General features: G+C 34.9%; 1 protein-coding gene across 3 annotated transcripts; it reads right to left on the minus strand.

Annotated features, from left to right (window-relative positions):
• Nucleotides 1–217: 217 nt before the first annotated feature.
• Nucleotides 218–7,494, minus strand: LOC137638815 (uncharacterized). Of its 3 annotated transcripts, XM_068371203.1 has the most exons (3): nucleotides 777–7,494; nucleotides 505–606; nucleotides 218–395 (listed from the first exon to the last, which is right to left on the minus strand). In XM_068371203.1, the coding sequence occupies exon 1, from the start codon at nucleotides 6,862–6,864 to the stop codon at nucleotides 1,336–1,338; it is 5,529 nt and encodes a 1,842-aa protein (XP_068227304.1). In that variant the 5' UTR covers nucleotides 6,865–7,494; the 3' UTR covers nucleotides 218–395; nucleotides 505–606; nucleotides 777–1,335. The 3 variants fall into 3 exon arrangements, with proteins under 3 accessions (XP_068227304.1, XP_068227302.1, XP_068227303.1); XM_068371201.1 differs by having other exon boundaries at nucleotides 218–606; XM_068371202.1 differs by having other exon boundaries at nucleotides 505–7,494.
• Nucleotides 7,495–16,124: the final 8,630 nt, after the last annotated feature.

The following is a 16,124-nucleotide window of genomic DNA, read 5'->3' on the forward strand; positions in this document are numbered from 1 at the left end:
ACGTTTTATTAAACACAGTTTGTTTACAAGGTCAGCATAAAAACCCCGTTTCCTCGGTCTTCCCGAGATGAAAATTGACGGATGCCTATGTAAGGAGGTTGCATTAAGAGACACATATTACCTTCTGTCTCTAAATATATGAGGTCACATTTAAAAAATATATATAAAAAAAGCTTGAAGCTAATGGCAACTGAAACATACTTAGAGTACGCTGAATTTTAATTTACAAACACCAGGAATTAAATAAGGATAATTAAAATGTGAAAAAAAATCAATTAATTTATTGTATTTGATAAATATCCTAAATCATCCAGATGCTGATGCGGCAGCTAATACACAAAGTTGACCATCGTGAAGCAAGGGGGAACCGCAGTAATCCAGCTTCTTCCAAATACCTTAAATATTACCAAATGTCTAATTACATACAACACAACGATAGTATAAATACATATTAAAATCAAATTATTATGTGAAGCACGTTATAACACTTGGCAAGTTGCATACCTTGGAAATCTTATGTAAATAAATATAAACCCATAGTCCAAACTGGAGTCCACGTAGTATAATTTATGATATCCCAAAAAAGGGTACGAAGTCGTTACAAAACTGAAATGGGTACGAACTCGTTACAAAATTGAAAGGTATGAAAAAATAAAACTTATTGAAAAAAAAGTAAGCGATGATAATTGGAAGTCAAATTTATATGGGATGGCATTATCCCTCTAAATGATTTCGGACTGAAAAAAAAAAACTCCCCCTGAGTTTTACAGACCCACCGATATCATCCTGGGACGAAGGCGAAGTACGTGTAGAGATGGGTTGCGATGAAAGAAAGCTTCTTCCTGGTCGGGATTACACAGAAGTTTACATGGCGATAATACTCTTTGTCACTTCAAAGGACATGTAGAAAATGTTCTTGTCACGTTAACTGGGTAGCGGTACAAAGTGTATTCTTATATCAAGAATAGGAGCTCGAGTTACGAGACCCTTAGCGATGGAATGCTCCTTCGTAACTGTCTTAAAGTTTCCGTCAACCTCAGGAAGAAAGCAAAGCATTAGTGGCTGGTTAGGTTAAAACCAGAAACGGCCGCAGGAAGGCAGTGAGCTGTTAACAACCAAGGGGGTAGTTAAATACTTGAAACTAAGCTAACTGTCTTCCAGTGACCATGCTACTTTAAACAAAATATAATATAAAACAAAATATAATATATAATAAAAAAGAAAATACAAATTCCATTTGGAATTTCAGTACACTGCAGGGGAACGAATCCAAAAAGATTTTTTGGATTTACCAAATAAATTATTTACACTACATACAAATTTAAGTTTATCATTTTATAAATTCAACATTTCAGATGTTTTCCTCCGGCTTTCCACAGCAGCCTTTCTTTTAGGCCTTTCAGAAGCTGGTGATAATTTGTCAATGTTGTGCAAATCATTTGGCTTAAAGTCCACATCATCATCTAAAGAAAGATAAGGTATCAGATTATTAACATGGAGTTTACAAACTTGTCTGGTACGGCCTTTGAAAACTCTTGCATGCGTAGTTTCCCCAATATCATTTGTGAAAGTTTCCTTTATTCGACCTAGAGGATAGTTGTTAATCTTCGTATTATCTTCCTTAATTAAAACAATGTCACCTGGTTTTAGAGGATGATGAGTTACAGGGAGATATCTACCCTTTCTATCAACCGCCTGGCTTAAAAGGGTCTGCAAAAACTCATGATGGTAAATATCTAAAAGTTTACTCCTAATTTTAGACAACTGTTCAAATTCATTAGTAGTTCTACAAGGAACAAATTCTTTATCCTCAGGTAAAGGTGATAAATCTGGAATGATATTGAGGGAAGAAAGCTCATACCCTCTTATTAACATTTCGGGAGTTATTGGTTCAGGAAGGTCTTCCGCTGCACTATCCCTAAGAGCCTCTTTAAAAGATATTGGCCGTTTGTTTACCAAGTGGACAACTTGACATACAGTAAACTCAAAATCAAAGAAAGAAAGGATATTGTTCTTGATGGACCCATATAGAAGCCTCTTTGTTAACTTGACACAAACCTCGACCATGGAGCCTAACTGACTACACCCTTTAAAATACTGTTGAAAAGTCAAAGGTTTAACACCTCTCTCCTCAAAATACAATTGAGTGTGGGGATCGTTCAAAAATGAAGTTATAACATTAGCTCCTGCAACTATTTGTGACCCTAGGTCACTAATGCATAACTGTGGAATGCCAAATTCGAAGCAATGAATAGAAAATGCCCTAAGAAAATCAGGCACACTAAGTGTTCTGCAAATTTTCAAATTAACTGCACGAGACCAAGTGCAAGTAAAACATAATAGCCATACCTTAATATTTTCTTTCTCCAGCTTAACTGTAAAAGGACCAATATAATCAACGAAAATATTGCCGAAAGGTACAGCTGGTGGGTCTTCCCTGAATTCCCTGTAACAATTTTGATTTAAATTAACAGGTCTTGCGTTAAATCTTTTGCAGTGAACACATTGCCTCAGAATCTTTTTTACCAATGAAAAATTTCTAGGAATAAAATAGTGTCTTCTGAGTTCAGCGAGAACAGCATAGCACCCAGAATGAGCTAATTTATGATGAATATCAAGTATAATTAACTTAGTCAAATGGCTGTCCCTAGATAATAGAATAGGAAATTTTTTCTCATTCTTGAATTTGCTCTTCACCCTCAAAATGCCATCGTTATCAACAAACACATTCAACTGAGAAACTATACCTGGTATATCCTTTACTGCAGTAAAGTCTTTGGAAAAATGTTCTAAAACATCAGCAAAGTGATTTTGTTGATCATATAAAATCAAATGGACAATAGCTAAAGAGAAAAAATTCTTTTCTTGTACCTTAACTTCCCTTCTCACTTTAGCTTTCCATTTGTATATGCATATTATACACCGACGGTACAGCAAAACCAGTCTTCTGAAATCTGAAAAATCTGAAATATTAACCAAGCATTCTCTCTTAACTAAAGGAACATTAGAAATATTCAAGTAATTTCCTGAAAGATAACCCTCTTTAGGAATAGTGAACTGCATGTCAGGTGCCCGAATATTAGTCAGGTCCGGGCCTGAAAGAAAACAAGATTTCATCAACAATTTATATGATGTGCACCTGGTTACCATATCTGCAGGATTTTCCTTGCCATTAATAAACCCAAATTGAACCGGATATGTTTCACAAAGTTTTTGTATGCTATAGATTCTGTTCATTACAAAAGTAGAACATTGGTTCATTTTCTTAAGTTGAAGAGAAGAACTTATTAACCATTGCAGGGCACAAGAAGAATCTGAAAAAAGACAAATCTTTGTCACCTTTATAGGTTTTATGCAACTGGGACCAGCAAGATCCAAATAAAGATCAATAGATTGCTCAACTCCTAAATTAATGGCGTGGATCTCTAAAGATGGTATGGATTTACCTTTCAATTGGGTATTAACCAACCGATTTTTAGCATTAACAAAGGTAAGTTTGCCAGACTCAACATTCAGTAGATAAATGACACACCCATATATGTCACAACTGGCATCGGTAAAAACAATTATATTATACTCACCATCCCTTCGACCCACAAACCGAGTTACTTTGAGAGGGGGCGATGAATTACATTGCCTACAGATATTCCTCCAGTCTTTGAGCTGTTGACTGTTAAGAGTCTGATCCCAATTCAAACCCTTTTGACACTGCAAATTATGCATATAAATCCTACATCGGTTAAATAAAGGCAAGTTGAAACCAAAAATGTCAAACTGGGAGGCAATGGACCTAAGAATTAATCTTTTAGTGTTAGCTCCTGGGTCAAGGTTAATTGGCCTAGTGAAAATATCATCCGAAAGTCTATCCCATTCAAGCCCAAACAATTTGACTTCAGGAGTAAGAACTGACTGATCTATGTCAGACTGCAGATCAATATCATTGGTTATCAGCTGCTGAGTTTCAAATTTAAAGGGTCTGAATATGTCATCTAACTGCTTATAGGCCCACCTTAGGTCATCAGAGCTGTTCATAGTAATAGCACCATTATCCATATATATTAAGGCGTAAATAAGTTTCTTTAGTTCATCAATTCTTGAATCATTACTGGAAGTTAAAATTAACATATAATACAATGAAGCCATCAAAAGAAATGGGCTACACCGAAGTCCAAATGAAAGCCTGACATTTTTATAAGCAACCGGAGTGTAATCACCTGCGCTAACATTCCGAAACCAAAAGAACAATAGTCTAGACTGATCAATTTCACTTAAAGCCAACATATTGAAAGCTTTTTTCAAATCAAATATTAAAATTTTTTCATCAAACCTAATATTAAGAAATGCAGATGAAAGTTTTTGATTTAGGTTAGGCCCAGCATACATACATTGATTATGTGACAATGACAGTTTCTTATAGGATTCCTGCAAATTAGAAAGAAACACTATGCGACATTTCGTAGTATCCCTTTCTGGCTTAAAAACTGGCATATGAGGTAAGAATGAATAGTTAGGGTATTCAGCCTTAAATACTTCCAAGTCAAAAATTGGTTCAATAATTCCCATATTTAATTGCTCCTTTATGCAGTTATCCACCAACTGTAAGGAACCTTTCTTACGAAGTAACTTTTTAAAATTAGATTGAAGAATAGCCTTGGAAAGAGACTCATTTCTCGAAAGAAGGTGTGATACCTTTCCATTCCATAACAAGGGAACAACTATACGCCCATCACTTCTCGTGTGCAAATTTCTCAAAGTGTAATCCACGAGAGAGTTATTGAGCTGATTAGATTCGTCACTATAAACTTTCTGATCATAGTTCAAATAAAATTGGCTCTCCATATTCAGGATTTGATCAGTTGCTTCTTGCAGTTTCCTATCAATAATAGTTCCTTTATCGGAAAGTACAGTGAATGAACAATTTGTCGTCATGTCATTGAGCTCGTTAAATTCATCATTAATAGATACAGTAGTAGCTAGAAAATAAGAATGGCAAGGGATATTAAAATATGTACCCTTTTCAGCATTAGAATTTTCGCCCCTTAGTGGTTTCGAGGCTAAACTGTCTTTACCATTAAGTGAAGTAAGATTAATTAGGAACCTATCAACATTCCCCATCAGCATTATTCCTGAAGTAGTCTCAATATACACAGATGAATTAGGACTTCCTATCACTACATCTTTTCCCAAAAGACAATGTGAAAAATCTACTCCTAACAAAAGCTGAACGTCATCAATGCCCTGAGAACTGGCTGATAAAAGCTTGTCAGCAAATACAAAATTTTTACTCTGCATTACACTAACTACCTGACCAAGACAAGGTAAATTTAATTGCAGGTTTATAGAGGGTACAACTAAAGCAATAATAGCAAAGATTTCATTCCCCAGCTTTATAGGGACTTCAACAAGACTAGTAGAATATTCCTTTGGACCATTAAACCCTTTCACAGTAAGTTTAACATTGGTAGTCAAAGACTTTAAATTACAAGAGGAAGCTAACTTGCTAGATATAAAAGTATTTTGTGACCCTGAATCCTTAAGACCCCTGTAAAGCTTATTTTGACCATTTACATAAAATGTGAAAGTAGGGAGAACTGAACCTGTGGTAACATTTGGCAATACTGCTATCCCACTGCTTGCTTCCTTGGAAGACTCTTCTTTACTATTACACCTGTCAGGACTAAGTTTCCCACAAAGATACTCCATGTGATACTGCGAACAATGTGAACAGGGTCTTCGAAATCTGAACTTGCATGCTTTAGTGAAATGATTGAAATTACCACATTTTACACAACCTTTATGCAAATTTAATAAAGAAATTTTGTCAGAAGGGGTAGCATACTTAGTACACTTGTAACTTAAATGATCATTATCAGAAATACCGGCCTTGGAACAAAAATTACAAGCTTTGGCGGGAACAGTCTTAGTTTTAAGAGCCATGGTACTAGTCTTTGCCTGTAATGGCTTTGAATGAGTTACAACTTTATCCCTGACAGACAATTTACCTTTCGTCTGACCCTGTTCATACCTTTCACATGCTGTAAAGAAATTATCTACAATTTGCTGAAATGATGGATGAGTCACATTAGTGATATGAACCAGATGAGACTTAAATCTATCATTCATTGCAGACCAAACAAAATATCTAACAACCTCCTCAACATCAATATGCAAATATTTGAAATTTTCGACTATATTTCTAAGTTCTGAAAAGAAGACAAAAGGGTCCTCTCCTTCTTTGAGATTTAGACAAGTTAATTTCTTAATTACAGCCGATTTTCGTAATTCAGTCGAGGCAAATGCCTTAGTCAATAAGTCTTTGGCATCGTTGTAACTTTGTTTGTCGGCCTCCAATGAGCCAAGTAAACATTTAGCCCTACCTTCTACTTGTTGTTTCAAAAGTAAGAGCAAGTCCCTGTCTGGATAATTAAAACTCTGGGTCGTAGATTCAAATTCTCTAATGAATTTCAAAAAATCCTCACCTTCCTTACTTTGGAATTTGGGTAGAGGGGCAGTGGGTTGCCTCAAAAGACTCCTAGCAATATCAGTAGTTAATGAAAGTGGAGGGCTTCCAGCACTTACACTTACATCCAACAAAGGCAAAATACCTGAAATCTTATCATGGTAAGATTGACATGCTGAAAGCTCAGCTTCCAAATCCTCTTCTCTAAATTCCCCTGAAAATTTTAGAATCTGTATTTTAGAATCCAAGTCACTTAATCGCTTCCTATAATCCAGGAGAACACTTCGTTCAGATACTTTAGCAGTATTATCTAATGAAGGGTACTGCGAGGAACGGTTGGCACAATCTGTAACCTTCTTCCTAATAATCTTACGCTGACCAATTAGCACTACCAATTCAGCCATTATGACTACCAAAACAGGCACCAAAATATATAAAAAGTATGATTAATACAATACACAACTACAAATAAACAAACAAGCACCAATATATATATAATAAGTATATTAATGCAATACACAACGAAAATTTTCTAAACAAAACAGTAAACACCACTTATTACAAATAACGTTATTACGAAGCAAAAAGCTCAAAATAACGCGAGAAAATAGGAGCACTCAAATACGCAATAAATTATTCGCAAAGGGATAAACAAAATATGAACCACATAAATAGTTAACAAAGAACTTTAAATCAGTTGCCAAGTAAACGATAAACTCACGAAAATGGTATACTGAACTCTTCTTGAACAGCAAAAAATCGATTAAAGAAATAAGCAAATTATAACAACCCCTTCCAGGAAGAAACCTCGAACACACCGCAATTCACGTTCTGTATCACGTACCTAACCTATAATGCTAAATCCTGTCACGGTCGCCATACGCTGAATTTTAATTTACAAACACCAGGAATTAAATAAGGATAATTAAAATGTGAAAAAAAATCAATTAATTTATTGTATTTGATAAATATCCTAAATCATCCAGATGCTGATGCGGCAGCTAATACACAAAGTTGACCATCGTGAAGCAAGGGGGAACCGCGGTAATCCAGCTTCTTCCAAATACCTTAAATATTACCAAATGTCTAATTACATACAACACAACGATAGTATAAATACATATTAACCCTGGATAGGTACGGTGGGTCGTTTGCGACCCCGAGCGTCAAAAAAAAACAGGTTTTTCTCACGTGACTCACCCCTGTGACTGAATTTGTGGGTGATCGACCTGCAGGAGGTGTCTCCCCTACACGCTCTAGTAGTGTCCAGATGTGCATTGCTGTAGCTGTACTCCATCCCCGATTTCTGAGACGCGTCGGGGTCGTTCGCGTCCGAGTTTACCCTTCTGAGGTAGTTTGCATAATTATCAAAGTTATTACGTATTATGAAATTGTCGTAGAATGGTGCAACTTGTATAGGTTATCAGTTGTGGAAAGTCTTGGTGGATTGTTTGGCTACCATGTGCATGTTTTTTTTTTTAGTTAAAATGTCGTTCATCACCACGAGGACCATTTTACCGCGAGTGCCCCTTTTTCATTTTTTTTCATTTTTTTGCTAAGTCATTTTTCCGTAAGATATTGCCAAATAGTGTCGTAAAACTTTTGCTTGTTTAGTGTTGGAAAGTGTGTCTAGATGATCTGGCTACCCATGCATGACTTTGTTTTTGTCAGATACGACGTAGTTATTGGTATATTGGGTATTTAACTGCGGTTACCAATTTCTGTTTTTTTTTCAATATTTGTAAAAATTACTACGTAGTAAGGAATTGCCGTATATTATTCATTTTTTTTTCATGTTTATGTGTTAGAAACTGTGCCTTGATGGTTGGGCTAACACGTGCATGTCTTTTTTTTTATCTGAGATGTCGTATATTAGAATGTCGGGCATTTTACCGCGAGTGTCCCTTTTTAATTTTTTTTAATTTTTTTGCCTAGTCATTTTTCCGTAAGATATTGCGAAATAGTGTCGTAAAACTTTTGCTTTTTTAATGTTGGAAAGTGTGTCTAGATGATCTGGCTACCCATGCGTGATTTTGTTTTTGTCAGATACGACGTAGTTATTGGTATATTGGGTATTTAACTGCGGTTGCCAATTTCTGTTTTTTTTTCAATATTTGTAAAAATTTACTACGTAGTAAGGAATTGCCGTATATTATTGATTTTTTTTTCATGTTTATGTGTTAGAAAGTGTGCCTTGATGGTTGGGCTAACACGTGCATGTCTTTTTTTTTTATCTGAGATGCCGTATATTAGAATGTTGGGCATTTTTCCGCGAGTGCCCCTTTTTATTTGTTTTGCATTTTTTTGCTTAGTCATGTTACCGTAAGGAATTGGCAAGTAGTGTCGCAAAACTTATATTTTTATAGTGTTGGAAAGTGTTTCTAGATGATCTGGCTACCCATGCCTATTTTTTTTTTAGCCAGATATGGCGTATATATAAGTATGTGTTCGATTTTCCTGTGATTGCCATTTTTTCGTTTTTTCCCATTTCTTTCAAAATTACTACGTACTAAGGAACTATCACAGAGTAATATTTCATTTATATGTTTATTTGTCGGAAAATATGCCTTGATGGTTTGCCTAGCACGTGGCTGAAATTTTTTTTTTCTGAAATGCCGTATATTAGAATGGCCATTTTTCCACGAGTGCCCCTTTTTATTTGTTTTGCATTTTTTTGCTTAGTCATGTTACCGTAAGGAATTGGCAAGTAGTGTCGCAAAACTTATATTTTTATAGTGTTGGAAAGTGTTTCTAGATGATCTGGCTACCCATGCCTATCTTTTTTTTAGCCAGATATGGCGTATATATAGGTATGTGTTCGATTTTCCGGTGATTGCCATTTTTTCGTTTTTTCCCAATTCTTTCAAAATTACTACGTACTAAGGAACTATCACAGAGTAATGATTCCTCTAGATGTTTATTTGTCGGAAAATTTTGTTTACTTTTTTTTTGATTGAATATCATCAAATTTTTTTAGCTAAAATAATGTTTTACATTTTTTTTTTCGATTTTATTTCCCTTCAAAAAAAATTTTTTGGGTCAGAATTTTAATTTTATAGTCGTAAAATAATCGACAATTATCCAGCAACCCACCATACAATTTTTATGCATACCCAATAATAATTAGATTAGTAAATAACACCTTGAAATTGACATACCCTTCCTACATTTCAAGTGGCAGATTAGGGAGTCTGAGTCAGTGTGGTTGGCGGCCATTTTGTGGACATATCCGAAGCGTAAGCTGCCCTATCTATATATATTCTTGTTCCCTATAGAATTTGTGATATTTTGGTATATTTTTACCTGCATAAATATCATATTATATATTAAATATATGTATTTTTTTACGAAATTTCCAAGTACTCAAAAAATTACCTTTAGATATGGCCCCTGATATAAATGTAATTTACAAAATAATGAAGATTTTTTTACATATTTCTATTTTAGGATAACATATGTTTATTCCCTAAAAAAATTAGCCACTTCCTATTTCATTTGGGTACCCAAAAAAATTCATGAAATTTGGACAATTTTTTTTGGCCAAAAAAAGTTACCCTTTTTTTCTCATTTCAGATCTTCACCTCCATGGGTCTGACTTCATCCAAAATACATCAAGATGTGTCCTAAACATTCAAGAATCAATTCCTAAAAGGATTTGTGTATATATGTATAAACTTTTTTTTTATGAATTTTTATGTCAGGTCTTTTTTTTTCTACTTAATTTTTTAAAATATTTATAATAAATAGTTTTTCTGCAGATGAGTAGTATTTATCTTTACAGTTGTTTTGGGCATTCATTGAAGTTTTTTTTGGCAAAAGAAAAAAGGAGGTTACTGCAAAAACTGATTTTTCAAGAATTTTTTTTGGCGTCGGGGTCGTTCGCGTCCGAGTATACCCTTAAAGGGGTGTCCGAGGACCGTACCTATCCAGGGTTAAAATCAAATTATTATGTGAAGCACGTTATAACACTTGGCAAGTTGCATACCTTGGAAATCTTATGTAAATAAATATAAACCCATAGTCCAAACTGGAGTCCACGTAGTATAATTTATGATATCCCAAAAAAGGGTACGAAGTCGTTACAAAACTGAAATGGGTACGAACTCGTTACAAAATTGAAAGGTATGAAAAAATAAAACTTATTGAAAAAAAAGTAAGCGATGATAATTGGAAGTCAAATTTATATGGGATGGCATTATCCCTCTAAATGATTTCGGACTGAAAAAAAAAAACTCCCCCTGAGTTTTACAGACCCACCGATATCATCCTGGGACGAAGGCGAAGTACGTGTAGAGATGGGTTGCGATGAAAGAAAGCTTCTTCCTGGTCGGGATTACACAGAAGTTTACATGGCGATAATACTCTTTGTCACTTCAAAGGACATGTAGAAAATGTTCTTGTCACGTTAACTGGGTAGCGGTACAAAGTGTATTCTTATATCAAGAATAGGAGCTCGAGTTACGAGACCCTTAGCGATGGAATGCTCCTTCGTAGCTGTCTTAAAGTTTCCGTCAACCTCAGGAAGAAAGCAAAGCATTAGTGGCTGGTTAGGTTAAAACCAGAAACGGCCGCAGGAAGGCAGTGAGCTGTTAACAACCAAGGGGGTAGTTAAATACTTGAAACTAAGCTAACTGTCTTCCAGTGACCATGCTACTTTAAACAAAATATAATATAAAACAAAATATAATATATAATAAAAAAGAAAATACAAATTCCATTTGGAATTTCAGTACATAGAGTGAGTACAGTTTCTTATTTGAAAACATTTATGAGTAATCACTGCCTTTCAATATCAATTTACTTGAATGAAATACTGGCATTAAGTCATTGGGGATAATTCCTATTAATTTTTTCTACGTATGAATTGATATTTATGATACATTTGTTTAAAGAATAAAACAATTCTTAGAGAAGAACCCTATATCCCAGTCTTTTTTAGACTCCCGGAGAATTTATCGACTACGCTTATAATTTGATACTTCAGAGGGAAGAAAATATGTTATTAAGGTAATCACATCAATCCTAGGAAAGAAAATAATGAAATTCCATTAATCAGATTATAACGAGAGTCTCGAAAATTTCTTTGACGAAAGGCAAGCAGACATATTTCACGCTTATTTACACGAGTTTGATGATGTTCGATCAGCTCCACAATCGTTGAAGTACAAGAAATTTGTTTCATCAACCGACTCAAATTCTGCAACTAATGCATAAGTAAATGGTAGGATTTTAGTTCCCCTTCTTCCACAAAAAACGAGAAAAAAAAAATCTATGATAATTAAGATTTGGTGAACTGGCGGTAATATTTCCCAGTCTTAAATACAGTCTTTACAATACAACTCGTCATAGATGGCTGAAGCTTCTAGATGGTATTTGCTTTACATAGCGGGAAATTTTGTTTGTTGACCGGCATTGGGCATTTCCTTACGCTTCAGTAGCTTCTCCAGTTGGAATAAATTTGAGAAAATGGGCACAAAATACGATGTATTTCAGAGGCAAAGAAGCGGGATAGCAATAACCTCTAGAGACTAACAAAAAATAATGTTGGAAAATTTCTAAAGGCGAAAAAATCCGGCTACAAATAATTTCAAAGGGAAATATCACGACAGGAATACATTTCAGGGGTAACAAAACTGGAAAGGACAAATTTTACGGGTAAAAACAGGAAAATAAATTTTGGAGGTAATGGAGGAAGATAGATACTAATTCTAGGGTTAACGCATAAGGATAGAAATACATTTCAATGGGAAATAAACCGGATATTACATTTTGGAGGTAATGGATCAGGATAGAAATACTTTTCAGGGTCAACGCAATAGGATAGGAATACATTTTAGGGATAAAAAACACGATAGGAATCATCTTAGAGATAATAAAACAGGATAAGACTAAATTCTGGATGTAAAGGAACTAGATAAAAATACATTTTAGGACCAAAGCAACAGGATAGAAATACATTTCAGTGGTAACAAAACATGATAGAAATAATTCTAGGGGTAACAAAACAGGATAAGAGTAAATTTGGGCGGTAAAGGAACAGGATATAAATACATTTTAGGGTAAACGCACCAGGATAGGAATACATTTCAAGGGTAATAAAAAAAGGATAAGAATCATTTTAGGAAGAACAAAACAGGATAAGAATAAATTTTGGAGCCAACTGAACATGATAAAAATACAGTTTAGGGTCAACGCAATAGGATGAAAATAAATTTCAGGGGTTACAAAACAGGATAGGAACAACTTTATGGGTAAAAAAACACGATAAGAATAAATTTTGAAAGTAAAGGGCCAGGATAGAAAAAAACTTTATGGGGTGAACGTAACAGGATAAGAATACATTTTAGGGTAGCAAAACAGGATAGGAATTATTTTATGGGTAACAACTGGATATGAATGAATTTTGGAGGTGACGGAACAGGTTAGAAATACATATAGGGGGCAAGAAAAAGGATAGCTATATACTTTGGAAGCAAGGAAACAGAATAGCATTAAAATTCAAAGGATACAAAACTCAATGGGAGTAAATTTTAGAGTAAAAACAACAACATACGATAGCATTAGAATTTAAGAGCAACGAAACAGTATAGGAGTAAAAAAAAAACAATAATTTTTTGAGTCCATAAAATTGGGAAGGAAATACAAATCAAGGTAAAAGTTACGATCTATAGCAGAGTAATAAGATCAGTGTTAATGTATGGATCAGATACTTGGGCTTTAAGGCGAAAAGAGGAAGCAAAGCTTGAGAGGACAAAGATGAGAATGCTAAGGGGGATTATGGGAATATTTCTGTTTGAAAGATTGGAAAACGATGAAATAAGAATAGCAGGTGTTGTAAAGAGTACAGAAATGATAAGAGTGTCATGACTGAGATGGTGTGGCCATGTGTTGAGGATGGATGGTGGGGAAGGAGTGAGGAGGGCTTGGGAGGATCCTGTTGGGGGGAGAAGATCAAAAAGGAGGCAGAGAATTAGATGAAGAGATAAGGTGAAGGATGATATGGTAAGAAGAGGTTTGGTGGAAAATGATATCTTTGAAAGAAGGCATTGCAGAGGGCGAATCAGGTAAGTGACCCTTTAATGAAGGGATAACGGTTGGGAAGAAGAAATTGGGTAGGAATACATTTTAGGGGCACGAAAACAGGACAGGAATACTATCTAGAGGCAACGAAACAAGATACTTTATATGCACCGGAACAAGATAGGAATAAATTTTATAGGCAACAAAACAAGAATACATTTTAGGGGTAACGGAGCAAATCATCATCTCCTACGCCTATTGACGCAAAGGGAATCCATTAGATTTCGCCAGTCGTCTTTATATTGAGCTTTTAAACCAATACTTCTCCATTCATCTCTCCACAGTTCATAATCCTCAGCCATGTAGGCATGAGTCTTCCAACTCTTCTAGTGCCTTATGGAGGCCAGTTAAAAGTTTAGTATACTAATATCTCTCGCAGAGTGCAAAGACCATCTCCATCTACAGGTACACCTTACCAAGATCTCACCCACATATGGCACTCGAGTAATCTCTCTTATAGTTTCATTTCTAATTATGTCCTGCAATTTAACTCCCAATATTCTTCTGAAGACTTTGTTCGCAAATATACTAAATGTGATCGATATTGTTTCATTGTCATACCACGATTCATGTCCATAGAGTAACACCGATCTCACTAAACTGATATATACCCTAATTCTTATATGTAATTTTAGGCGATTTGATTTCCAAATTTTACTTACCATAGCCATTGTCCCATTTTCTTTTTTCAATCTTTCATTAAACTCCAATTCTAAAGATCATGTATTAGTGATCATAGTTCTTAAATATTTAATTGATTCTACCTCATTAATCCTTTCGCCTTCCAATGATATTTAGTCTTAGATTGCATATTCAGTTATCCTTTCTGTTTTTCTTCTATCTCTCTTAAGCCAAACGTCATGTTATCTCACATACATTCTGGTAAGCAAGCATTGCAAATCCTGTGGTGTTCTGCTAAGAAGGACAGCATCATCAGCATAGTCTAAGTGAGCTAATTTCCTATTACTAGTTTGGTCGAATCCTTCTCCACCATCCCCAAGTGTTCTATGCATTACAAAATCCATGAGGAGGATAAGCAACATTAGTGACAACGCATTTCCTTGGATTCCTCCTCTGTTCACTGGAAATCATCTGATAGGACTCCACTAACATTAACTTTGCACTTGCTATGCTCATGAACAAACTTAATTAAATTAACATATTTAATAATGCAGGACTCTCCACAAAATTGACCAGTACACACTATCAAATGGCATCAAAAGTGGATTTCTATATTCTAAACATTGTTGTACGTCTTAAAATGAAAATTTGGTCAGCAAATCCTGCTTGTTCGCGTCTCAGGGTTTCATCAATCTTTCTCTCTAGTCTCTTTAGAATGAGTATACTATATATTTTCATAACAACTGACGTAAGTGATGCCTCTGTAATTATTGCAATTAGAAAGATCTTTTTTTGTCATTTTCAACGACACACCTGGCTCCCATTTATCAGGATTTACCTCTTAACGCAACATTCTACAATATAATCTTGTAAGTATTCCAGGAGTTACTTCATTTTCGGCCAATATTATCTCAGCAGTTATTCCATCGTATCTAAGGGCTTTCCATCTCATGAGTATTTTATTGATAGCTTCGACTTCAAACACAATGAATTCAGTCATGAGCTCATAAAGGTCTTCATCAACTTCATGTATATCAATCAAATTAATCCCTTCATATCTCCTATTCATGACCTCACCAAAGTGTTCCATCCAACGTTGCCTCTCTTCTTCTTCTTTTGTTGTTATAACAGATCCATCTCTCTTTTTGATGGGTATACTCTTTTCTTCTTTGCCCCGAAGAAATTTTATTAATAATTCTATGAGCAATTCTTACACCACAGCCACTCCCTGAATTAATAACTTTGTCAGCCTCATATGCTTTCCTGTCTAAACATTCTCTCTGGTTCTTCCTTGCTTTTCATTTGACCTTAGTATCAATACTGAAATATTTAGCATGCAATACCTTGTAATTTTCATTCCATCCTCGAACGCTCTTAACAGTCAACTTCTGTCTTTGTCTCCTTTTTATAATATCCCACGTATCATTTGATATCCCTAATAGTCTCCTTGTAACTGTATGTCCCAATAGTTCACTACGAACTGATTGGTATGTGTTCTTAATATCACACCATTCCTCATTAATTGTCTGCTCTTCGTCTCTTAAAGTCTTTAAGACTGCAAATCGATTCCTACATTCAGTTTCAAATGTTTCGCTCTGCTCATCTTCTAGAAGCTTAGTTGTATCATATCTAGGTATTCTATCTACATTTCTTGAGTGCTTTCAGTTTTAATTTCAGTGTGGCAATGAGGTGCTGGTGATCACTATCAATATCTGCACCTCTATCGCGTCTTACTTTTTTTTCAGAGTCCTCCTTCTCTTTTTATTAATGGCTATGTGATCTATTTGATTTTTGTAATTGTCACATGGTTATGTCCATTTATAATTGTGGATGTCCTCGTGCTAGAAAAGAGTACTTCCAATAACAAGATTGTTTGTTGAACAAAAACTTATAAAATGTATTCCATTTGCATACGAATAAATTTTAGAGGATAAAAAACAAAAAAACAATAGGAATAAATTTT

This window comes from Palaemon carinicauda, chromosome 3 (assembly GCF_036898095.1).
Source record: "Palaemon carinicauda isolate YSFRI2023 chromosome 3, ASM3689809v2, whole genome shotgun sequence".
Classification (NCBI taxonomy): Eukaryota; Metazoa; Arthropoda; class Malacostraca; order Decapoda; family Palaemonidae; genus Palaemon; species Palaemon carinicauda.